Source organism: Xiphophorus hellerii, chromosome 13 (assembly GCF_003331165.1).
Source record: "Xiphophorus hellerii strain 12219 chromosome 13, Xiphophorus_hellerii-4.1, whole genome shotgun sequence".
In the NCBI taxonomy this organism is placed as follows: Eukaryota; Metazoa; Chordata; class Actinopteri; order Cyprinodontiformes; family Poeciliidae; genus Xiphophorus; species Xiphophorus hellerii.
The window spans coordinates 27,421,143-27,446,498 of NC_045684.1; the positions used below are offsets into that span (position 1 = coordinate 27,421,143).

Sequence of the window (25,356 nt, forward strand, 5' to 3'; positions counted from 1 at the left end):
GTAAGACCCAGGTCAGCAGGTTCTGCAACTTTGGTCATCGCCATAGTTTACTTATGCCTCTGTCCGGCTCTGGACTGAAAGACGTAAGGTAATAAAGATACGAAATCTGAAAACGTACATATTTAGTTTCTCTACTATAGAAATATTTTTTCTCTAACAGAAAACACTTCACTTATCTGCAGAATTCACACATAATCGAATAAAAAATATTGTGACTTTGGAGGTATTGAAAATGCCTGCAAATGTTTTTTTGTTTTTTTTATCTAAAACGATTAAAATCGTTTATTTCCTGTTTGTGGTTATTAACAGAACCGAGTGCTAGTTGTCTGCTTTTATTTTGTTGAGTGGGGTACGTACTCTTTCCGGTGTTTTGGTTAACAACCCTGGAGAGAGAACTTAACGCCACCGCTGGATGGCAGCCTGCCCGCTCTCACCGGAAGTGCCGGTCCAGCAGCACTGAGTCCTAATCACAGGATGTCATTAGGACTCGGTGATGAGATTCTGTGATGAGAACGAGATCTGAGCAGAGACTCAGCCTGCAGGCGGGAGCTGCTTTCACCTTTAACCCCACACCTTCTACTGCAACGTCATCTCACTGTGAGATTCTAAATAACAGAAGAATCCAATATCAGCAAAAAATATTCTTATGTTAGGATGGCCCAGTAAAAGTTCAGACCTAATTTTAACTGAGAATGTGTGGCTAGACCTGAAAACGGATGTCGACTGATGTTCTCCATCCAATCAGATTGATTGGCTGTAGATTGATAGACTCTACAGCCATTCCTCTGCAGTGTAGAGGAATGGAGGGAAAATGTTCATCTGTAGTCAGAGCAGATCATGGACTCAGAGGAGCTGAGTGTAAGTACCAGAGGTGTGACCAAGTCACTGTGTTGCAAGTCTCAAGTAAGTCTCAAGTCTTTGTCCTCAAGTCCGAGTCAAGTCTCAAGTAAAGACAGGCAAAAGTCGAGTCAAGTCTCAAGTCAGGAACCTTTAATTTCAAGTCATTTCGAGTCGTTTTTATTTTACTTATTTTTTATAATTTGCAATTATACAAAAAATTCAAATAATAGACCATTTGTTCGTTTTAAAATATGTATTTATCTCAAATGATAGAACATGTGTAGCTGAACACAAAGTATAAAAAACATTTTTAAATTGGACCACTTTATTGCCCAGTTCTGTTAAACTTGATATTCAATAAAAAAAGACGAAAATGCTGACATTTCCACAGCACAATACAAAGAACCATAACAGCAGTTTTTTCCTCTTTTCTCTGACCTGTCAAAACAATATATTGTCAATATAATTTCCCGACGTAGATGTCTTCAAATACACCAACCATCCTTAGATGATACTAGACCCGGCTCATCATCATGATGGGACAGAGAGACTCTGTTCCCTGTGTTCAGGTCCAGAATCTGCTTTCTGTTCCGGAGCCCCGCTCACTATCCACCGGCTTCCTGAGCTAACACGGTGCACATTATTTGTGGAGGCATTTGAAGGACCGGATTTATGGTAAATCATCACCAATTTAACCCGGAGTACACATGCTAACACGAAGTTAGCTAAAGTCAACTATCTTACAGCAAAAGAAAAGTGCCACCTACCGATCTTTGTGAAGCTTCAAATGCCGGACAAAGTTGGACGTCGTGGCATCTCCATCCGATATTCTCTTCTTGCATGTTTTACAAGTTGCAGTTCGTTTTTTAGTCGAAAGTTCATAACCTACGTAGCCAAAAGAAATTACTCGCGGAAGCATATTCGAGCGGTTATTTCGTATTTCGTTCCCTGAGCTCTGTAGCTTTGCCGCGTTTTTTTAAACGTCCAAATCCTGTTAATTTGATTGGTTGTGCTGCAGCTACGTACACACACATACATAAGGAGAGAGGAAAAACATAGTGACGGTCTGCGCATATTGATACGGAATGAGTGAAATTAATTAATGACGCCACTTTATAAATAATGTGTTTTAAATTTTAAGACTTTGAGTGAAAAATATCAAGTCTTTTCAAGTAAACAGCTTCAAGTCGAGTCAAGTCCCAAGTCAATGGCATGAAAGTCAAAGTCAAGTCCGAGTCTTTGAGCATTTTTTCAAGTCAAGTCTCAAGTCGTGATTTTAACGACTCGAGTCTGACTCGAGTCCAAGTCATGTGACTCGAGTCCCCACCTCTGGTAAGTACAGCTTCATACTAACAACTCTTTAAGGGTTATCACATCAAATCTCAATAAAATAACTAAAAGACCATCAAAGCCTGACAAATGCCTTCATTAACAAGAGCAATATAAATAATAACCCAAAGTGGTGAAGAGATGAATTGCATTTTGATCAAAACTCATGACCTGTAGTTCTGACAGCAGCTTGTTAGCAGCAGGGCTGTCTAATAAAAGAATAGAAGAGCAGAAGGTCTAGTCATGGTCTGGACGTAAACAACCTGAGATGCCTGAATTGAAACAATTCTATAAAGCATATGTTACCCCGCAACCTTGGAGGGCTGAGGGTAATGCATGTGATGGTCTTCCCTCAACGTGTGGTGCTGTGGTATAGAAAAGATGAGGCACACACGTTAAGCTTTTGCCAGCATAACAGGAAGATTTTTTCTTCTTGTGTGCTCAGTGCTTTCTATACCACCAACGCGACAGCGTCCCTAGCGGCCGCGCGCGGAATTGCACGGACGAAATTAAACAAAACTATCTAACTTATTACAAAACTTAAAAATACAAAATGAAAAATAATGTTGGGGTGCCTATTTTTCTACTTCTTGGTTTTTATTCACTAATAACTTGGTTTTCCACCCCTCTACACTCTCCCTCACTTAAAAAAAATGTCTCCTGACATTAACAATTTCTTGTGTGATGTCTCACTGTATGGGAGTGTACTGCTGATACACATGTGGATGTGAATATGGAATATAGGGGAATGGCAGTAGACCAGGAGTCATTGGGAAGGGTTGGTTGAACAGCAATGGACTAACACCTGCACTCCAACAGCTATATGATGGCTGGCCAAGTGTCTCATATGTTAGTCTTTCTGTTGGTCTCCCTCTTCTCTCTGATCTCCGTATATCATTTTCCACTCTGGTCTCATCCATCTCCATCTGATCCAGGTCTCTTTCACACATTTCAGATCTTTCTCCAGTTTCAGCAGCATTTCTTTTACTGACAGTTGTTTCTCTTTCAGAGGGACAGAACTCTTCAGCCGTTGCACGCAGATTATTTTGATTTTCTGGGTTCTGTCTTGTCACATGTCCTTGTTCAAGATTTTGAGTTTGGTTTGACTGTAGTTGTTGTGGGTTTACAAATCCATAACACGGGATTCTGTTCCGGAGGTTATAATGGTAAGTAAACTCTTCTTCTTCTTCAGAGTCATGCATTTCAGGTTCATTCTCACATCTTTCAGTTTGTTGCTTACTTTTCCATTTTGTCCGTTCTCTCACAGGAAGTTCATCCTCCAGAGGTAGGTCGTTGACAGGCAGCAGCAGGTTTCTGTGAAGCACACGCATGGTTTTGTTACCTCTCTCTGGCTGCACTTTATAGACCGGTCCATCCCCCACTCTTTCAATCACGCGGTACACCGCCTGCTCCCAGTATGAGCGGAGTTTACCTGGACCTCCCCGTTCCGAGAGATTTTTAACCAGGACTCTATCACCTGTCTGGAGAGCGACACCTCTGGCACGTCTGTCATATTGCTTTTTGCCTTTAGCTGAAGACTTTTGACTGTTGTTGGCAGCTATTTGGTATGCCACACGCATCCTTTCAGCCCACTTTTTAACAAAGGTTTGATGGTTGCAGTTTTCAGTCTCTCTCCTGGTGCCAAAGAGCAAATCGACTGGTAGACGTGGTGCCCTGCCATACAATAGGAAGAAAGGCGAGTATCCTGTCGCTTCGTGCCTCGTGCAATTATATGCATGCACGATTTGTGGCAGATGATCTTTCCATTCACTCTTTTTCTCCTCTTGTAAGGTGCGCAACATCTGGAGAAGCGTGCGGTTCAGTCGTTCCACCGGATTGCACTGAGGATGATAGGGAGTGGTGCGTGAGTGAGAACTTCCTGAGAGTTGTTGTAATCTTTGGAATAAACTATTCTCAAACTCACGTCCCTGATCATGGTGTATTTTTTCTGGGTACCCAAAACGAGGAATAAAATCTTGAAATATCTTTTCAGCTGCTGTCTTTCCGGATTTGTTTCTCGTTGGGTAAGCTTGTGCAAATCGAGTGAAATGGTCAGCGACAACCAGGATATACTCGTATCCTCCTTTGCTTGGCTCCAAATGCAAATAATCAATGGAGACCAACTCAAATGGCGCACTAGTTGTGATGGATCCCATTGGAGCTCTCTGTGGGACATTGGGATGTTTTTGTTTAATACATTGACATTTCTTGGTCACATAGTCCTCAATGTCATGTTGCATGTTCGGCCAGTAAAAGCGTTCTCGGGCAAGATGAATCACCTTGTCAGGACCGACATGGCCCATATCGTCATGTAAGCTCTTTAACACTAGTGGTTTGAGTCTTTCAGGGAGAACTAGCTGTCTGTTTAGTTCTGTTTTCCGGAAAAGTAGTCCATTTTCCACGACTAACTTGTTCCACTCGTACAACAGTCTCCTTGTTTCTTTGCACATGGTTCTTTTATCCTTTTCATTTGGACTCCAATTTCTTTGTTTCAATGATACAATCTCTTTAATAGCTGTATCTTCTTGTTGTGATGCTCTGATGTCTTCAGGAACAATGGTCATGACACTGTCTGGTAGGTTAGCCTCATCATTTTCAACAGCAAGTTGTAATGCAGCAATCCAGGGAACATCACCGCTTTGTGTTGCTTTGTTGCCTTGCCACACTGCAGACACAACTTCAGGAGACACTGTCTCAGTATGATCTTTCATGTACTGTTCAATGCCTACTGGGTATCTGGACAACATATCTGCATCAGCATTCCTCTTCCCCGGTCTATACTTGATATCAAAGTGGAAGTCGGCTAATTCCCCAACCCACCTATGACCTACAGCATTTAACCTGGCAGAACTCAAAACATAGGTCAGGGGATTGTTGTCTGTATAGACCGTGAACGTTGGTGCGTAATACAGATAGTCTCGAAACTTATCACAAATGGCCCACTTGAGTGCTAGGAACTCAAGTTTACCAGAATGGAGGTGATAGTTTCGTTCAGCAGGTGTTAAGGTCCTAGATCCATAGCCAATAACGCGCAGCTTGTTGTTTTGGGACTGATACAAGACTGCTCCGAGTCCTTCATTTGACGCATCTGTATGCAAAACAAATGGACAATCAAAGTCAGGATAGGCTAAGATGGGAGGATTAATCAGCATCTCCACAAGCTTGGACAGCACAGTTTGATGTTCAGTCGTCCATGTCACAGGTGTGCGAGAGGGAAGCTGACCTGTGTTTTCTTTAATTTTACAACCTCGACCCTTAGAAGTCTGGAGCTTGTTGGTCTTACTTGTGTCGGCTGAACTTTGAAGGAGTTCAAACAGAGGTCTCGCCAGTCGTGAGAAATCTTGGATGAAAGATCGATAATAACTAAGGAAGCCTAGCAATGTCCGAACTTCTCCAACTGTGTGAGGCTTCTTCTCCTTCAGAGCTATTACAGCTTCCAAATCTTTTGGGTCAATCTGGACGCCTTCTCCTGAAACCATCCGTCCAAGATAACGAATTTGTCTCTTGAAAAGCTCGCATTTGGCTGGTCGAAGTTTGATGCCATGTTGTCGCATTCTGTAAAAAACTTGTCTCAGATGGTCCACGTGTTCCTCAAATGTTTTTGAGTAACAGAGGACATCATCTAAATAAGGTACGCAGCACTCATCCCTGATGCCTTCTAATACACCTTCCATACATCTCTGGAATGCAGCTGGAGCATTGGTCAGTCCGAATGGAATCCTTATCCATTCGTAGAGACCCCAAGGTGTGCTAAATGCTGTCAGATGTCTTGACTCCTCACTCACAAACCCTTGGTGATATGCACTTCCTTGGTCCAAAATGGAGAACCAGGAATTTCCTCCAAGACTGTCCAATAGATCTTGAATGCGTGGTAGTGGATGGCGATCAGGAATGGTTTTACGGTTGAGCTCACGAAAGTCAACACAGAGACGCAGACTGTGGTCTTTCTTTCGCACGCAGACAACAGGTGAGGAGTAGGCTGAAACTGACTTTCTGACCCACCCTCTATTCAAAAGGTTGGAAATATAATCTTTGACCTCTTTATACAATGGTCGAGGAATGGAGTTATAATTTTTTTGGACAGGGGTGTTATCTGTCGTTGTAATCTGGAGTTGTAAACCAGGAATGCATCCAATGTCGCCTTCTTCAGATGCAAACACATCTGATTCTTCAAACAACATTTGGCGTACTATCTCCTGTTCATGCTCAGAGAGATGGTTCAGGTTGACATTTGGATGCCATTTCTCTTGTGAATGAACAGGTGTATGGTTTCTCTTTTGAGTAGAGTCCCCATCATTTAATGAGTTCACATGGGTGGTGCACAAGAGTGGATCATCTTGTCCAATGATTCGTTTATGAGACGATGGGGAGATGTTTACAGGTTTGGTTCCATCAATTTCCTCAATGACTCCTAAAGCTACCCTTGGAGGTAAGAAAATGTCATGGTTGGTTGAATTCTGAACTGGAATTCTCACCATTTTTGAAGCGCCAACAGGTACATCAACCAGAGCAGGGAATAATTCCAACCCGTCCGGCACGACGCTCTGTATGTCTGGTTCAAACAACATTACTCCTCCTCCTGGAAAAGTTCTGATACGACATTTCACTTCACAGATTTGGCCACTTTGAACATTAAGACCCTTCTTTCCAACTCTCACTGTTGAACTCTTTGATTCTTTCTGAGATGGCATAGTGCAAACCACAGAGACTAGAGTTTCAACACTATTTTTATGGATTCTCAAAGCCTCTGACAGTAAGTCCACCAAGTTGATGTTGTTTGTCTGGTCAGTGTTTCCCATTATGATTTCTTGTATCACATTAAAGCCTAGCAAAGGGCTGCTTACACTCTCTTGACTTACAAGCAATGGAACATAGAGAGCAACTGAACCATATTTGAGGCTTTTGATCTCAAGCAGGACTTCTATCCACCCATCAAATGGCACCTCTGTTCCATTAGCTGCTGTGACTTTGAGAGGGTGTTCTGGTAGTAGACTCTCAAGTGGTTGGATCGTTACATTTGGTAGAGCTTTCTGCACCCATGACTTCTCCACTATGCTCACTTGTGCCCCACTGTCCAATAGCATCTGCAACTGGACCCCATTTAGTTGGCATGTCACAGTGCATCTACCACCAATCAGCTGTGCAACATGTTTCTTCTTAGTAAAGTTGTTTTGTTTGATGGGCCTGGTGAAAGATGGTGTGTCCTCTTGAAGATGCAGCTTTGGAGTGGGATGGGACTCTGCATTCTCTCTGATCACTGGTGGTCCCGCCCCAGCGACCTCGCCCAGTTTCCCGACGGATTGTTCTTCATCAGACAGCCAACCGCTCTGTGTCCCTCTTTCCCACACTTGAAACAGTGGCTACAGCTATCCTTTTCTTGGGAGACACATTGCTGACATCTTCGTTTAGCTTCTGACTTTGCTGGATGTTTTTGGTGGGGAAAAGGTGTGTGAATGTTTTCAGTCCCTGAACTAACCATAGGTGTTAAAGCTTTCTCTAAACTTTTGGTCAGTGATGAAACCTGTGCTGCTAGCTCTTGTATGGCAGTACGATTAGCTTGGACTTCTGCCTGCATCTGAACTGCATTCTGATTTCTCTTATCCATCTGCACTGTACTGACGCTGACTGCTTTTGGTTTGAGAGCCTGACCTAGTCTATTCTGTCTCTCTGTGTCTTCACCTACTGACTTTGTTATCACTTCTAGGATAAAGTCATCTGTGACTTTCTCGTCTGAAAGGTGGGGTTTAAGATCTCGTCGGACATATGAATATTTTTCATGTATGCCCTGGTAAAGTGAATGTAGGAACACTCCCTGAACTAATTTCTTGTCATACTGGAAACCTGTGCTTACTTTAGAAGCAAAAAGCACGCGCTGTTTTAACCCCATCAGTCTATACATAAACTGTTGTGGACCTTCTTTATCGTGTTGTCTTGCGTTGCTCAGTTCCTGAAATAATTCAGTACTGCTCTTATCTTTAAGATGTGCTCTGAGAAAACGCTTCAGCTCAGTTACAGTCAGACTATCTTTTGTAATCAGCATGTCTTTAAATGTACCCGGTTTAATTATTCTGAGAACTGTTCTAATGACCTCAGTCTCAGTGAAACCTTCACTCAATCCTTCATCAATTTGCTTACTCAAACAGTTAAAGCTCACATCAGAGTCAGAATCTGAGATCTGACCAGCATGAATCCGAAATTCTTTTCGTGGGAGTAATGCAGCAACATCTGTCAGCTTTACTAACCCGGTTACCTGCTCAGCAACAACTGGTGATGACACTGTCTTACTCGACACTGATGCTGCTACAATCTGCTCAGTCTCGTACACCGATGCCGCTTCCTCTTCATCCACTGAATGATGCAGGTTCTTTGCTTCTTGGGCTGACTGCAGTTCATCAATGAGGTCACGAAACACCAGCAGGCGTGACATCCCTTGGTCCTCCAGACTCCTCAATTGTTTACTTCTTAAAAAGTCAACAATGAAGTCAAAGAGTTCCACCTCGGACGACTCCTCCCCTGGCGCGTCTTCTCCCACCTCATCTTGGCATGATACTGCTAGCTGCTGAAGCAGATCTCTCCTGGCGTCATCAATCAGTTGGTGAAGCAGCTGCTGGATCTCCCACTGAAGCTCATGTAGCGTCGTCATCTCTGGATACCTGAAGTCTTGCCCTTAGGTCATCAGCTCATGGAACATGAAGTCAGGATCCCACGGTTCTTTGTTGGATAGCACCAAGCCAGCAGGAGGCGCTATCCCGGACGAGCCCCCAAATTTGTTACCCCGCAACCTTGGAGGGCTGAGGGTAATGCATGTGATGGTCTTCCCTCAACGTGTGGTGCTGTGGTATAGAAAAGATGAGGCACACACGTTAAGCTTTTGCCAGCATAACAGGAAGATTTTTTCTTCTTGTGTGCTCAGTGCTTTCTATACCACCAACGCGACAGCGTCCCTAGCGGCCGCGCGCGGAATTGCACGGACGAAATTAAACAAAACTATCTAACTTATTACAAAACTTAAAAATACAAAATGAAAAATAATGTTGGGGTGCCTATTTTTCTACTTCTTGGTTTTTATTCACTAATAACTTGGTTTTCCACCCCTCTACACATAGCTAGTATTCATTCAGGTTTTGTTTGATGACCTAAAACATTCTGTTTGATGAGCAAAACCCGAACAAATCTGGAAAAGGCGGGGGAGGGGATACATTTTTACAGCACCACCAAAAAACTTCCTTTGTGGAAATTTGAGTGAGTGAGTCGTTCATGTGGAACAGATCATGTCTCCTCATGCAGACGTGTCTCCGGTTCATTCTCAGACCAACCCTGACCTTTCCACAAGCGTCTGTCTGTGACCTCTCTGCAAATGTTACGCTATCATCCAAGCATGACTGGCTTCTCCTTTTCTGCTCCAGTCTTCCTGCTGCAGCACGGGGAGGATGAGGAGGGGGGAGGGAGGTTCACTCTGCCCCCCTCCCCCTCCTCCTCCTGATGTGTCAACCATAATTAACTCTGCCACTGTTGCTCCACTCTGCTGATTCTGCAAGGCGGTTAGAGAGTGAAACCACAGCAAAGCGGCGCCTCCTGCTCACAACAAGGTGAGTGTGGCTGCTGTGAAGAGGGTCATCAGCAAGTGTGTTTGTTTAGTGCAAAAAACACACACACAGACACACACACACACAGTCCACATTAAACCCCAGTGTGTGTCTCCTCGCTCAACAGTTGCTTTATTCAATTCAATTCTTCTCAACACATTCCTTCTTGCTGCCTTAGGGGGAAAATTTGAAATTTTGAATAAAGAAGCAGCAGATAAAATCTTCTAGATGACTTTTTTTGTTTATTATAGACAACAAATGAAAGAGTCTATAGCAGCTCTCTCTTAACTAGAGATGAGTAAATACTCGTCTACATGTCCACTTTCTCAATCTTCACTGGCGCTGTCAATCATGCTTATCTGTGCTGCTCAGCGTGCTAATGGCAGAGGAACTACATTTTTTCACAGGTTATCTGTCTCGCTCATTCTGTACAGTCAGGATATAAACAGTTTTCATAATTGTAAAAAAACCCCAACAATTTTCTTTTAGTAACAGTCACATACTGCAGCTTTAAAAGGGTTTGTTTCAATTCTGGCAATCATCTCACTGTTGCAATTGCTGTTACTTGTGCAAGTTTCTCTGCTAGACTTTTTTCTTAAACTCAACTTTCCATAGAAATGTTTAGCTAAAGAACTCTGAACAGCCAGATTCTAACCCATAATGCCATCTGTCAGGTCTCTGCTCTACCCCATGGTGCTTTAGGTGACAGCAATGTATTTCTAGATTAAGTTAGTATAAAATTGGCCATATGTAATTCTCACAGTAACTGAATTTCAGAGATTTCATCAGCTGTAAGTCATAATCCACAGCAGAAGAGAATTAAACAAAGTCACAGTGTACTAAACCTCTACATGGGTTTGATGTTTTGAATGGAATGAGAAGAATCGGTTTTTCCTGAGGCGCACCAGACGGAGCGGACAGGACGTGGGAAAACCCGTTACGTAACCGTGGGACTGAAGTCCAGGACACTTCATCTGCTGCGAGACTCGGCAGCACCAAGTCAATTCAGCAGAACATAAATATGAAGCAGTGGCAAATAATCCAAGTAAAGTGAAAGGTTTTACCACTAAATCAGTCTCTCCTCTGAGATGAGCCGGCAACAGCTCATCTCAGACAGGAAGTGGGCTCGGAGACGAGCCAATCGGAAGAAAAACAGCAGACAGAGACAGACTGTCACATTACAGCCAGTGTTTAATTCACTATGTATTCCCACAAGGCAATAAATGTACAGCAAACTAACACCAAATGTCATACATGATGATGAGCTCAGTCCATGCCACAAGTCTGCAGGAACACAACGGATACCATGACGACACTGCATGAACACACATCCAGACGCCATGCACTATTACTGACCGGAAACAGAAAACCACACTCACACACTCACTCTCACTCACTCAGTATGAACATTTTTACATTACATGACCCATGGATAGTACACACACACACACACACACACACACGTTTCAATAAAGGACATGACCAGAGTGGCAACCATGGTATAAACAATGCATTAAGAACAGCAACATCAACAAGAACAATAACAGTATTAAAGCTTTTCATGACCATATCAACATTCAGTGTATTGGAAAATACAATCCCAATAGACTCTTTGTATAAAAAGAAGCTTTTCAAGTCAGCATGGAACAAAGAACAGTTCATATGTCAGCGGGGTGAGGGTGTAGGTGGGGGTTAGGGGTGGATGATTCCGCAGAGCCGGAGGACAGGAAGTGTTGGACATGACGTTGGGGTGAGCGCGGCTCTATGTGGCGTAGCGTTTGGTCCACTGTTTGGCTATCCTGTCGTGCTCGGCTCTGTTGGTCAGGTACTGTGTGGCGATGCTTCCCACCAGGGGGTCCGCTGCAAAACAAACACCAGGGTCACCATGGGAACAGCTGCTTTCACAGTTCATCACCTGAATCTGCTTTAATCCAAACCACATGTCAAACTCGAGGCTCGGGGGTCAAGTCAGGCCCGCTGTAGCTTTCTATGTGGCCCACTAGACTCTGGAACAGCAGTGTACTTAAATATAATTTTATCAGTCACATTAAAGCAGATTATATCTATATACTGCCAACTACATCAATCAGTCCCTCCACTTTTTTGTGCTAATGCATAATTGTGACTTTATTCCAAATTTTCTGCAAAAATGGTCAAAAACATTGGGTTTAAGTGATGCTAACTCCAACCTGCAGGTGGCAGTAGCTCTCACTGCTTCCTCAACCTTACCTGATAGTTATAATCTGTGATCGAGTAACAAAAGTCACATTGATTGTCAAACATAAGCGCAACTATCTGAAAATACAGAATATTTTGTTAGAAATATGGCACCTTTTCACACTGATCGTGTTTAATATTTCATCTTAATTAGTATTAAAATGAAAGTATTAGCGGGTCATAATGTATTAGTATTGCAATTCATTACAATATTTAATGTTTAAATTATTCCTCAGCAGGTAAACAGAAAATAATTTACTAAATTGTTTTATGCTTTTAGTTTAAAAAAATCATTCAAGTTTAAAAACAGCACAGTTCTTGTTGTTTTCACAGGTTAGAGACCTTCAGTTTATTGACACTTAGGGAATGACCCAAGTGGATCTGAACTCATTAAGGAGGAGAGAAAACCCAGTTCTCATTTAGATGCCTAGTTTATCACAGAGAGGACAAAAAGAACTCAGAGTTCTTGTTCCAATCAGCCATCACTTCAGATCGCCCCCCTGCCTCAGCTCTTACCTCCCCTGCCACTCAGTGCATGACTTTAGAGCAGCAGACAGAAGGTGGATGGGCAGCTCAGGACCAGGCTAGCGGTGATGCTACCTGCTCCATAATAACGGCCAACTCTTCCAGAAGCGGGCCATAATGACACTCGTTAACTTTCTAAATGTTAGTGTGTGCCCAGTGATTGCTGCTAGCCACTTACTGGAGTGTGTTTATCCAGTAGGTCCCAGTTAAATATTGATTCAGCTGCAGGGACGGAAGGAAGACGGCTCAGACACAAAGTTAACGCTTTATAGAACGTTACTGGACCGTCGGCTTCTTCTTAGAGGAAAATAAGTACAGATGCAAAGAGAAGTTGTGCATCTGGACTTATCTGTACACAACTGAACTCATCATCTTCATTGGTTCTGACCAGTCCTGCTGAGTCGGGCTGGTAGCAGTCCTCTGGGTGGTGTTCAGGAAGCCCTGCTAGCTCTGGGTGGATCAAACTTAGTTAAGCTCAATATCAGGAGCTGTTTAAACTGAGGAAACACAGGGAAGAAAACTGTTCCCCATGACAACAAGGCTGAACAGAGCACAGACATTACAGCTGATAAGGAAGGTAAGAACCTACATTCTGCAGCGAAACACATGCTAACCCTGATATGATAAACTAATTAATTAATCACATCATAAATTAAATGAGCTTGATCATTTTCATTTGGACAATTCATTAAAGAGATGCTCCCATTTAACATAACTTGATATTTAAAATGTTTTGCAGTTCCAGTGTTAAATGTTCTTTAGAAATTAAAGTTTTTTTAACGTTGACAGGGTGTACTTGTTTTATTATTATTATATTTTTACTACTACTACTACTATATGAAAATTATCTCAAAATTACAATAATATTGTTTCTGGGACATTTTATCATCCAGCAGAATTGGCCTACTGACAGGCCTACCAGTCATGTTTGTTTGCTAATAAGTCAGTTTGAAACATGGGAAGGGAGAGTAAAATAAAGAAAGAACCCAAGAAATTAAGGAAAGACACAAGGAAGAAAAGACAGAAGGGTGGATGGACATTAGGAAATCAAGAAAAGCCACAAGGAAGGAAAGAACATAAGAACAAACTAGAAGTAAACGTAGGGAGAAAGGAATACACAAAGGAAGCACATTAGATAGAAGAGAAGAATGAAAAAATGTTCAGATACTAGGCAGGGCACTGTGGAAGTTTGTTGTCCAGATTTTTAAACTTTATTTTTGTTTAGTCCTGGAAAATCTAGAAATCAAACCCAAAGTGTTTCCAGACTGAGAACCCCTGAGCAGTTCTGGGTGATTTTGAATCAAGTCCTCTCCTCACTGCAGGCTCCTGCTGCTGCTGATGTGGACCTGAGGCCTTCATGGCTCTGTTCAGGATCTCAGGCCTGTTGGTGTCTCTTTTCACTGCCTCTCATGCAGGCTCACTAAACAACACCAGCAGTGTTGTTTCAGACAGACGCTCGTTTCCAGTTCAGCTGCTTAGAGCTCACTGGGAGGGGTCAGAGGTCACATTATCAGAGGATCAATGTGTAAATGGAGGTAAGGGAGTCAAAGAGGCCAAAAGGAGGTTTACGGTCTCCTCTGGAGTAAATATCCACTGATGCCAGGTTGCAGTTACAGTTGCAGTGCAGTGGAGCTCCGTCTGGACAGAGCCAGACTGAGGAGAAAATATCAGTCACTACAGGAAGTTGTGATCACAACTATTAATGCAAACACACCCAACATTCACAAATTTTCCACAGACTGGCTATTTTCATCAGTCTTTACAACTTTTCCACAAATCTGACCTTCATGTTTTCAGTTTCCTCCCTGTCTGACCAATCACTGCTACTCTGCTAAACTTTGACCAATCCTCTCAGCCCTCTTCTAATTTAACTTCCTGTTTCACAACGTGTTCACAACTGAACCTGCAAGATGGACTCATGTGCGACACTAAACACTAACCTTTGCCTTTTCTTTTTTTCAAAAATGTTTAGTAGGATTTGCTTCTACTGTGTTAACAGTTCATGTTAACTTGAATGACCAATAAAGAATTCTTCTTTTGCACTTTGACCTCTCAGGACATAATCTGATTTGTCTTAAGGTGATAAAGCAACTTATGAAAAATGTTATTTGCACTTTAAATATTAGCTATGTTAAAATCCTGTATGTTTTGGGAAGACTGTGTGCAGAAATTTCAATTTCTTTTGTGCAAAGAATACAGCTTTAAAAAATTTGCAACTTTGACCACAGCTTTTTGAAAAAAAGGTGCTGAAAAATCAGTACTTTTAGGCCGCAGTATCAGTAAAAACAAAATAAACACAGAAAAGAACATGCGAGTCAGGCTGGTCGGAGGGAGCTGAGGCTCTCACCAGGGTTGCAGTCGGTGAGCAGGGAGCAGATGGACAGCAGGACCTTGGAGATGGTGAGGGCAGGACTCCAGTTGTCCTTCAGGATGTCCAGGCAGATCACACCCTGGCTGTTGATGTTGCAGTGGTAGATCCTGGTGCGGAACGTCACCTGATGACACACAGAGGCCGTGATTAGAGGAAAGAGTCTTTTTAGTGCTAACCTGCAGCACTTTACTTCAGATGCAAACAGGAAGAAGACACTTGGTCACAAAAGGTCCAATCTGTCCAAATAACTCAAGACTACATGTTTCCAAGAAAAACCTGCACAGCTAAAGCCAGATGAAGTAAAGGCCCCTTATAGACAGGAAAGGCTGCTGCCTGTGAGTCAATGACACACACCTCGTACTCCGCAGTGTGAAGGTGAAGCTAATGGTCCCTTGGCATCTGTTGTAATCAGCGCTGAAGTAAACAGAGCACAGCAGATCCTGACATCAGCATGCAGAGAACCACATTGTTAAAGAGTTACCTTTGACCTCTCCACTTCCCTATGGCTGCTAATTTGGACCGGCTAGCTCCTCCTTCATTCCTTCCTTCACATCTCCTCCTCAGGAGAAACAAATCAACCTGCTGTTCAAAACACAGCCCTGTCATCAGTTTTCCTGGTAGGAAACTGATGACAGGCAGCCGGGACAGGGAACGGGACAGAGTACGGGACAGAGTACAGGACAGAGTGCAGGACAGAGTGCAGGACAGAGTGCAGGACAGAGTACAGGACAGAGTACAGGACAGAGTGCAGGACAGAGTGCAGGACAGAGTACAGGACAGAGTGCAGGACAGAGTACAGGACAGAGTACAGGACAGAGTACAGGACAGCGTGCAGGACAGAGTACAGGACAGAGTGCAGGACAGAGTACAGGACAGAGTACAGGACAGAGTACAGGACAGAGTGCAGGACAGGGTACAGGACAGTGAGAGGCAGGCAGGGTGCCTGATGAGAGCAGACTGCAGCTGGACTTTACGTCTCGTGTGTGAACAGTTTCTCTTGTGCCAACGCTGGCAGCCATGAAAGCCATCCCTGGCTCGCTGTGCGGTCTCATTAACAGCCTGTAATCCCATCATGTCTGATGCTAATAGATTATGATGCTGCCTCGGCGTAACAACAGCTTTAAATCTGATGCAGCATTCCTTCAGTATTATGGAGGAACCTAAGCCTCTGCCCTCAGCTGCTGCATGCTTTCACTCCCAACAATCCTCACTGTGGAGAGAACCAGGACCATGCTAACAGAAAACATCTGTACATGCAGTTTCCAGAAAAAACTTTTACCCTTTTATTACAAATGAATCATTACCAAAAACACCCTAATTTTTTCTTCCTGTTCACTTCAAAATAAGTGTCAAATGTAAAGAATGCAGCCTATAACAGCTTCCACTTATTACACCTGACAACGTCACATGCTCACAGCAACTGGATGCTCAGAAATTGATTCAAACATGAAGGAATTCTAATATTGAAAAAAGATCTGGTAACAGTTTTCTGTACATTTCACACAGATGCATTTCCTAATGCTATAGTAGTTTAGGATCTGTTGTCTCTGGACAGTTTGCTTCCTATGTGACATTTTTACTCCATATAAAATGTTTGATTGTCATATTATAGACAGTAATCATATCAGCTGGGAATAGTTTAAATTGAAAAAAAAACCCAATATTCATATTTGTTTAATTCTCTAAATACATAGAGAATTATGTATTTATTCTCTATGTTTTTAGAGAATAAATACATAGATTTATGTATACAACAGCAGTGAAGCAGTGCCTAATGGAATGACCAGACGTTTGATTTAAACATGAGTTTGTTCGTGTTAAACATGGCTGTGCTGTGCCATCCTGGAATCTACGACATGTTCCTGGAGGAACCACGCTCTACACTCCACATAGTAAAAGAAAGAGATCATCACAGTGAAGTCATCAATACATTTCATTTAAAGGACTTGGAACTACTGGAGCTACACCAGGAAAATACCTTAGTCACTTTAAAACTGTATACCACTGCACAGACAGTGGTATACATTTCATAATAGTGACTGGTCTATGCTCAGGGTGTTTTCACACTTCACAGTCTGCTAGACTCAGTTGCAACATTGTTTTCCATTTCCAGCCGCAGCAGTTCGCTTTTACTGCTCTGTGTCAAACAAACCAAACCAACCATACTTTCCACCAAACCAACTGGAGTTTGATTAAAGCAGACTAAACAGGGCTGCTGCAAATGAACCCTTAATTTCAACCAGTGCTTGTTTAAGTAAAGAGTGATGCTGCAATAAAGATTGCAAATCTATACACTGTGCAGCTCTAAGGAAATAAAATCACAGTAAAATGTATTAAAACTAGCTTTTTATTCCAACTATCATTTACAAATTTTTCTATCACATGTTCATCAAACAAATAAAATGAACAGCTGTGTAAAATGTGAGTTTAGATTAAGATAATTAGGTCAAAAATATATTTAGTAATCTTTTCCCGTGTCTGGTTTTAGCTCATGGATCAACCACAAATCTACGTTAGGCGCTCTCTCAGTCCTCTTCCTACCCGATACACACACTCTGCAGTCATCTGGACAAATGGAATAAAAATAAACCAAACAGAATCACAGCTGATAACTGTAACAATAAGACAGATGAAAACAGTTTAGTTTAAACGGAGGTAACAGATTGAGTCACGCTTGCTTCACTGCGCTCCATGGAGTGTTAAACAACCTCGTTTGAAAACAATATGCATGTCTCACAGTGGCAAAAGATGTGAAAACTGTGCTTTAGGTCAAAGGCATGACAAAATAAATCAATGGAGGGATGTAATGTTAGAGGAGAATAATCCCTCAGCCACTGAGGATCTGAAGGAAACCTGTGTAGGTAATGTCCTTTTTGTCCTCAGCCTGCACCTAACTGTATTGGTGTCAATCTTAACCGTTTCCTTCATCCTAATATCAGTGAGTGAGCCAGTGAAGGGAGCAGCTGCTGCTGTCTGATTGGCCCCCCGAGTAGCTGGACGGCACATCTCACAGCCTCACTGGAAAAACAAGACAGCAGGAAGCCAAAAGCTTCGATGAGCTCAGCTTCCCCTCTGCACAGACAGCCAGGAAAGTAGCTTCTGGAGCAGGAGACAGGCTCCTCTGGAACAGCTTCTGAGTGGGCTTACGACTGCAGGTCAAATCCACTGGGCTACAGACAGGAATGTAATACACATCAAATACACCTCTTAATACACCTGTGTAAGGATGCATTCACAGCAACACTGTTTAGTCTACTTTAAACCAACTCCACTTCGTTTGCCTAGATAGTCCAGTTGGTTTGGGGAGGTATGAATTAGTCGAACACTGGTGCGGCCCAAAGAAGCTAACTCAGTCTGAGTTTGGTTTAAGTGAACTCTGGTGTGGTTTGAAAGCATATATGAATGCCAAGTGTACTGGAGGATGCTCCAAAAACAGGAAGTGGACTACATTCTGGGTAAATAAAACCAAAACAAACTCATGAGTCTAGAGAAATGACTTGTGTTTTTTTTATATACCAAAAACAAGAGAAATCCTCCCACCACTAAAAGTCTGATGCCACTCCATTTTTGTTTCCATTTCATGGAGAAGGAAGTTTTGTTCAGTGTCTTCTTCAGAAGGTTTTATATCGTTTCCTTCAGTGGCTCTTGGTGCAGTGCCACCACCGGCAAGGAGAGGAACAGGCTTTTCGAAATGGACAATACGCATACTGCCAAATTAGTTACAAAGTGGCTTAAGGACAACAAAGTCAACATTTTGGAGTGACTATCACAAAGCCCTGACCTTAACCCTTTAGAGTAGGGGCCTTCAACTTCTGGCCTGGAGGGCCGGTGTCCTGCAACTTTTTAGGTGTGACCTCATTATTTTGACACCTGAGTCAAATAATGAGGTCATTAGCAGGACTCTGGAGAACTTGACTGCACTTAGAGGAGGTGATTCAGCTATTTGTTTGATGTGTGTTGGACCAGGGACACATCTAAGACTTTGAGATTTCTTTGAAATGTAAGGTGCGTTACAAATAAAATGTATTATTACACTGCCTGGCCAAAAAAAAAGTCGCCACCAAAAAATGGTCACACTCTCTAATATTTTGTTGGACCGCCTTTAGCTTTGATTACAGCCCGCATTCGCTGTGGCATTGTTTCAATAAGCTTCTGCAGTGTCACAAGATTTATTTCCATCCAGTGTTGCATTAATCTTTCACCAAGATCTTGTATTGATGATGGGAGAGTCTGACCACTGCGCAAAGCCTTCTCCAGGACATCCCAAAGATTCTCAATGGGGTTAAGGTCTGGACTCTGTGGTGGCCAATCCATGTGTGAAAAAGATGTCTCATGCTCCCTGAACCACTCTTTCACAATGTGAGCCCGATGAATCCTGGCATTGTCATCTTGGAATATGCCCGTTCCATTTGGGAAGACAAAATCCATTGATGGAATAACCTGGTCATTCAGTATATTCAGGTAGTCAGCTGACCTCATTCTTTGGGCACACAATGTTGCTGAACCTAGACCTGACCAACTGCAGCAACCCCAGATCATAGCACTGCCCCCACAGGCTTGTACAGTAGGCACTAGGCATGATGGGTGCATCACTTCACCTGCCTCTCTTCTTACCCTGATGCGCCCATCACTCTGGAACAGGGTAAATCTGGACTCATCAGACCACATGACCCTCTTCCATTCCTCCAGAGTCCAATCTTTATGCTCCCTAGCAAACTGAAGCCTTTTTTTCTGGTTAGCCTTACTGATTAGAGGTTTTCTTATGGATACACAGCTGTTCAATCCCAACCCCTTGAGTTTCCTTTGCATTGTGCGTGTGGAAATGCTTTTGCGTTCACAATTAAACATACTCCTGAGCTCTGCTGTTGTTTTTCTTCGATTTGATTTGACCAAACGTTTAAGTAATCACCGATCACGATCATTCAGGATTTTTTTCCGACCACATTTCTTCCTGGAAGACGATGGTTCCCCACCATCCTTCCAGTTTTTAATGATGCGTTGGACAGTTCTTAACCCAATTCTAGTAGTTTCTGCAATCTCCTTAGATGTTTTCTCTGCTTGATGCATGACAATGATTTGACCCTTCTTAAACAGACTAACGTCTTTTCCACGACCACAGGATGTGTCTTTTGCCATGGTTGTTTAAGAAATGAGGAGTTACTCATTGCATCAGCTGGGGTTAAATAACTTGTTGCCAGCTGAAAGATAATTGCCTATGCAGTACTTATCCAACAGGAGGCTTGTACCTATTTGCTTAGTTAAATCCAGGTGGCGACTTTTTTTTGGCCAGGCAGTGTATTATTATTATCTAAGAGCAGCAGGACACTGGCCTTAGACTGGGATTGCCCACCCCTGCTTTAGAGAATACTTGAGCCAAGATGAAAAGGTGTGTATGAGGAAGATGGCAACAAACTGCCATTCTCATACACACTGTGAGGAAGAATCTGCCAAAACTCCAGCAACTATTGTAGCTCAACTTATGAATTTGAAGAAATTAGAAAAAAAACCTCTCCCATTATTCTGACTTTAAAAAAGAGAAATAATTTTGGCAAGCCGACCTGACAAACGGATCTGATTTAACATCACAGAGTGAGAAAAATGTTATTTTAATAGAGGGATGGTGTCAACTTTACTACAGCTTTGGTTTAGTTTTACTTGGCTTGTCAACACTGATCCTAGTTTACATTGTCCAGCTGTGCTGCTGAGACACAGCAAGGCAAGGCAGTAATACATGACGGCATACATAAGGGCTCAAAAGAAAGTGAATGAGTCATCTTACTGATTGGTCAGAAAGCAACATTAACCACAAATGTGCAATTAAGGTATAGTGATTTCAAAAAGCAGACCATGATGACTGATTTGTGCTAACCACCTACATGTGGGTTTACACCATCAGCAACAGGAGGTCCGGTGTGACAGAGAGTTTACCACAGCCTCCATGCTCTGCATCAAGAAGTTAAAGCTGTCAGAAGTCCCCTCATTGCACAATATGGTACAATTAGCTCCTGGTGAATCATCAGGTTGCGCTCTCACAAGAAATAATACTTTCCCTCAAATCTGTCCCATTGTTCATCTCTTCTTAATTTCCCAGGTCCAAGGTCACTGTAAACTAGTAGTTCTCAATTATTTTTTGCTATTCTTCACCGAAGAAGCTCCTCTTACCCCCACAACGAGGGGACTCCAATGAGACCCAGATTGCACATTTGTCCAGAATCTATTCTTTTTTAAGTAAGATGGATCTCTGATCAAAAGCTTGAATGTATCTGTGATACTAATTAAAGTTAAATATGACAACGATGCAAGGATCCGTTTTAGGGGAACCAATAAATCTGTTTTCTCCATAATAGTATGTTTATAAAGTAAAATTAATTTCTTAATTTTGTTCATGTTAAACACAGGCAAGGTTGGTTTATAAAGCTGCTTTTAACTGACTTCAGGAGAAATGAAACATTTCAAAAGGATGTAAGACAAATGCACATTTGTCTGCATCTTCACATGCTGATTTATAAAAGAAAAAAAAATTAAGCATTACATGTTTCTGTCAGTTCACATGGGGTCAATATGAGAAGACCCTTATCTGAAAAGATCTACAGGAACAACATTCCTTCTTCTCAGTTTGCTCAGCATTTCAAGCATAAAAACAGAAATGAACGGCAGTTTGAAAAAGCTAAATACCGTAAACCCCCACGGACACCGCCCTGGTCTGCTGCATGGCTAGATGTCCTTTGTCCTTTATTTTAAAATGTCTCAGTTTAACCAACAGATGTAATTAAGAATGTCTGATAGCATAAAACCAAAACTTTGAACAACAAAAGAAGCAGAACTTGAAAAAAGGGGATGTGGCAACCGCTGTCAGCCAACCCAGCGTGTAAATACGAACACACAATTGCATCAGCAGAAGACAGACATGAAATCCACAGGCTGACTGGAAGGAAATCAAAGGCTGCTGAATGCTGGCAGCCAGTGGAACAGGGGGAGGCAACCCAACAAGAAATGTCTCAGTAATGTCTCTGACTGGCCCAAAAACTCCAGGTCATGTGAGGAATTGGTTTGCCAAGAAGAAAACTGTCCAGAGTCCACTCAGTGCTGTCTGTTTAGGCAACATGCAGTACTTCTGAAAATTATTCACCACCATGAATGTTTTCCCTTTTAATTGATTTTACAAATCAATTTTGATCAGCAACAATTGGTTTTATTTGACAAGTAAATTTATAACAACAAAAAAAATCTTTTCATGTCAAAGTGAAAACTGATTTCTATAAAATTATGACACTTAAATAAAAATATTTACCTGCATAGTATTCACCCCCTCTAAAATGACTGACCTAGTTCACCAGTGGTCCAGCCAACTGGTTCTGGTCGAATCACAATAGCTGCGTTTCCATTGCAAATGTGCAAAAATATTTGTCTATATTCTGCAATTGTCAAAAATAAGAAAATAAGAAATGAAATTAAAATACAAAGTCATAATCCTGCCATGACACTAGTGCTCATCTATCAGCCTATCAGAGGAGACGATGGCAGGGCGTTGCAGCAACAAGCCCGGCCTACTTGGAAGCATCTATGGGTGTGGCCTTTTGGACAGATTGTAATTAGTAATTTTTCAGGAGAGTTATGGATTCAACACGTTGGACTGACACAAAACTTTTTAGACTGTGATTCTGTGAGTTCTCTGGTGGATCCAGCTGCACATTTTCTGAACAAAGAAAAAAACTTCCTCCTTCTACTACTTCCTGTTGTCATTTCCACCAGTATTAGAATCCGGCTGCTGATCACGTGACTCATGTGATGCAAAAGAAAGTGTGTCCATTTCAGTGTTGAAATACATCTATTTCGATACGACTGAAAAACCATCTCATCCTGGTGCAAAAACGTTTTATCAAAAAAACCTGAGTTTGTTTCCATTAATCAAATTGATTTTCGCAGTTTCAGTTTGCACAATTACAGCTAATGAGGGCAATAGAGATCATCTGAGAGCAGTGAGTCTCCAGTGATTGTAGTGTAAACACAGCTGGTTCTGGTTCTGGTTCTGGAAGGTCCATTCACTGGTTCATTAGTATTCCTGGCTAAATCCTAAAACCAGCCTGTCAGGCACCAACAACTATGCTGTGTTCAAAGTCCCTTACATCCTCTTCGATTTCTATCCTGATGCTCAGTAGAAAGTTGTTTCCACCATGTCTAGATTCCTAAAAATAAAGAGCTACCATGTAATTGGCCAGTGTGTTTCTTGTGTTTACAAACAAGTGAAAGAGTGTACCTAATAAAGAGGTCGGCGGGTGTATTTTGTAGATACTTTAATCCTGAACGAAGCTAGCAGGAACTTTACTGTTACTATTTCATACTTGCTGTACAAGAATGTGAAATCACTTCCTTTCCTTCCAGGAAGTGAAGCGTAAACATTGCAGAAATGCTCTGTGGTGTTCTGGAATGGTTCGCCTGTAAAAGCCACTGCTGCCAATTCAGCAGCATTAATGCTAAATTAATCATTTTTTAGATCCCCACATAAGGCTCCCAGAAAAATGTCTTCAAATTTTTATGAAACCAGTTGCCAGCTTTCCCCCGCATGAGCAGAAGGAAAATTCTTTCCGGATGTCACTTCTCCTTGGCAGTGCCAGTGGGAACTGGCAGCAAAAGCTCCGAAAATCTGAACGAGAGCAGAAAGTGTTGTGGTACATCATGAAGCTGTGCAGTTTTAGAGGTCCAGAGAGACTGGAGGTGTAATGATGTGCTTAGGTCAAGAGACAAGACAATATATTTGATCAGAATAATCATTCCCTCCCCCCATAAGGGTTTTATAAAACAAGGCTGAGTTTTGAAGAAACAGTAATCAGTGCAGAATTATTTAGTTACATTATGGTTTCCCAAATACTCATTCAAGCAGGACAATATTTGAGCTGGTCCTGATGCCTGATACTGAAAAAGATGGCCTTTTTGTGTTTTCTGAAATAGAAGTAAATATTTCACAAATCACAGGGTGTTTTAAAGTACTTCTGTTTAGTTTGGATATGCTCAGTTCAGGTTTTATCAATCCGAATATGGAAAAGTACAGAAATAGAGGTGATCACATATCGTCTTTGATAAATGGTGAAAGAGCCCTTAAATGAGGCCAACTTTCTCAAGGTCAGTAACACATTCAAACTGACCTGGTTTGTATGTTCTACAAAATATAATAGAGACTCTGCAATTAGTTGGCAATAACTTAGTTCTTATTTGGCCAATAATTTCAATGATTTGAACAGCAAACAGGAATCTGTAAATTATATACCAACTTCATGATCATTAGTCAGCCGAGGTGTGTGCTATATTTTCCTACAGTACTTAAAAACTGCATTATTAAAATAGCAAAAAACAATCACTTCAAATATTTTACTTCATGTTTAATAAATCTCTGCAAATTGATTGTTTCACTTACTAAATTGATGGGCAAGAAATATTGCACTTTAATGCAAAATTCTAACTTTTGGAAATATACTAGTGTATATATATGTAAGCCTGTTGCATTAATCAATGAATTGCAAGTGAAAATGTTAATTTCCATTGTGATGATTAATATTTTTTGAAGGCCAATTTTGTTTACCTGGACATCATAATCCATTTTATTCATGTTTTGGCTGTAAATGGTTTCTGAGGTTGTCATGTTTAATTTTAGATATTTAACATATCTTCCAGTTCCAGTGTTAAGTGTTCTTCTCAAAATTAAACTTTATTGCTCTTTCAGAGTGCAAACAAACATTGTTTTGAAATGATCAACATATTACTTAAAACAGTCTCAAGAAAACAATATTATTATTTATTGCAATAATTTCTATGACAGTTTATAGTCCAGTAAAGTTTGACCCAGGTATGTGGCAAACAAAGGTGTCTTCGTTCAAAGCAGCAGCTTAAACACAGGGGGGGCTATGCTGAGCAGCAGGGAACCACTTACCTTGGGGGGCTTGAAGGGGTAGTCTGGTGTGAAGGCGATGTCCAGGAAGAACACTCCTCCCTCGTACACAGAGCCCGGGGGGCCCAGGATGGTGGACCTCCACTCATAGATGTTGTCTCCTTTGGGGCCGGCACTGTGGGCCCAAACAGAAAACAATGTGTTGTTAAAGACAGAGAAAGAGCATCAAGAGGAGAACGACAACTGTCTCTGAAGGTGAGACACACACACACATACACCCGCACACACACACACACCAGTACAGATGAACAGACAGGTGTTGAGCAGCAGCTGCTCTGTGTCCTCACTATTGATCAGCATTTAACTGCCGGGCAGCTAGCGGTTACCAAGTTTCACTGTTGGTCCTTCTTCCCCTCTACACACACACACACACCCCCACGCCAATGTGCCTACGCATGCACACACACTGAGATGCAGACACACATACACATGAACGAACACACAGCTGGAAGAAGAGAGGAACTTATCAAATCCCATTCTGTACTGGAATTAGGCCAGATGCCCCCGTTGGTTCCATGTATTACTTTAACTTTCATCATTTACAC

At 42.0% G+C, this 25,356-nt stretch overlaps 1 protein-coding gene and 1 long non-coding RNA gene across 2 annotated transcripts in view; one reads left to right on the forward strand and one right to left on the reverse strand.

The window, feature by feature from the left end:
• Window positions 1–9,302: 9,302 nt before the first annotated feature.
• LOC116731300 (uncharacterized) lies at window positions 9,303–11,296 on the forward strand. Its single transcript, XR_004341564.1, has 2 exons — window positions 9,303–9,842; window positions 11,192–11,296. It is a non-coding gene; the product is annotated as an uncharacterized LOC116731300 (long non-coding RNA).
• The window catches only part of LOC116731299 (ubiquitin-conjugating enzyme E2 E2-like), a 52,224-nt gene continuing 37,794 nt past the window's right edge, over window positions 10,927–25,356 (reverse strand). The window contains exons 4-6 of the mRNA XM_032581008.1: window positions 24,794–24,926; window positions 14,845–14,992; window positions 10,927–11,615 (exon numbers count right to left, since the gene is read on the reverse strand). Of these exons, the coding sequence (XP_032436899.1) occupies window positions 11,518–11,615; window positions 14,845–14,992; window positions 24,794–24,926 (379 nt within the window). The 3' untranslated portion in view covers window positions 10,927–11,517. The remainder of the gene's footprint in view (window positions 11,616–14,844; window positions 14,993–24,793; window positions 24,927–25,356) is intronic.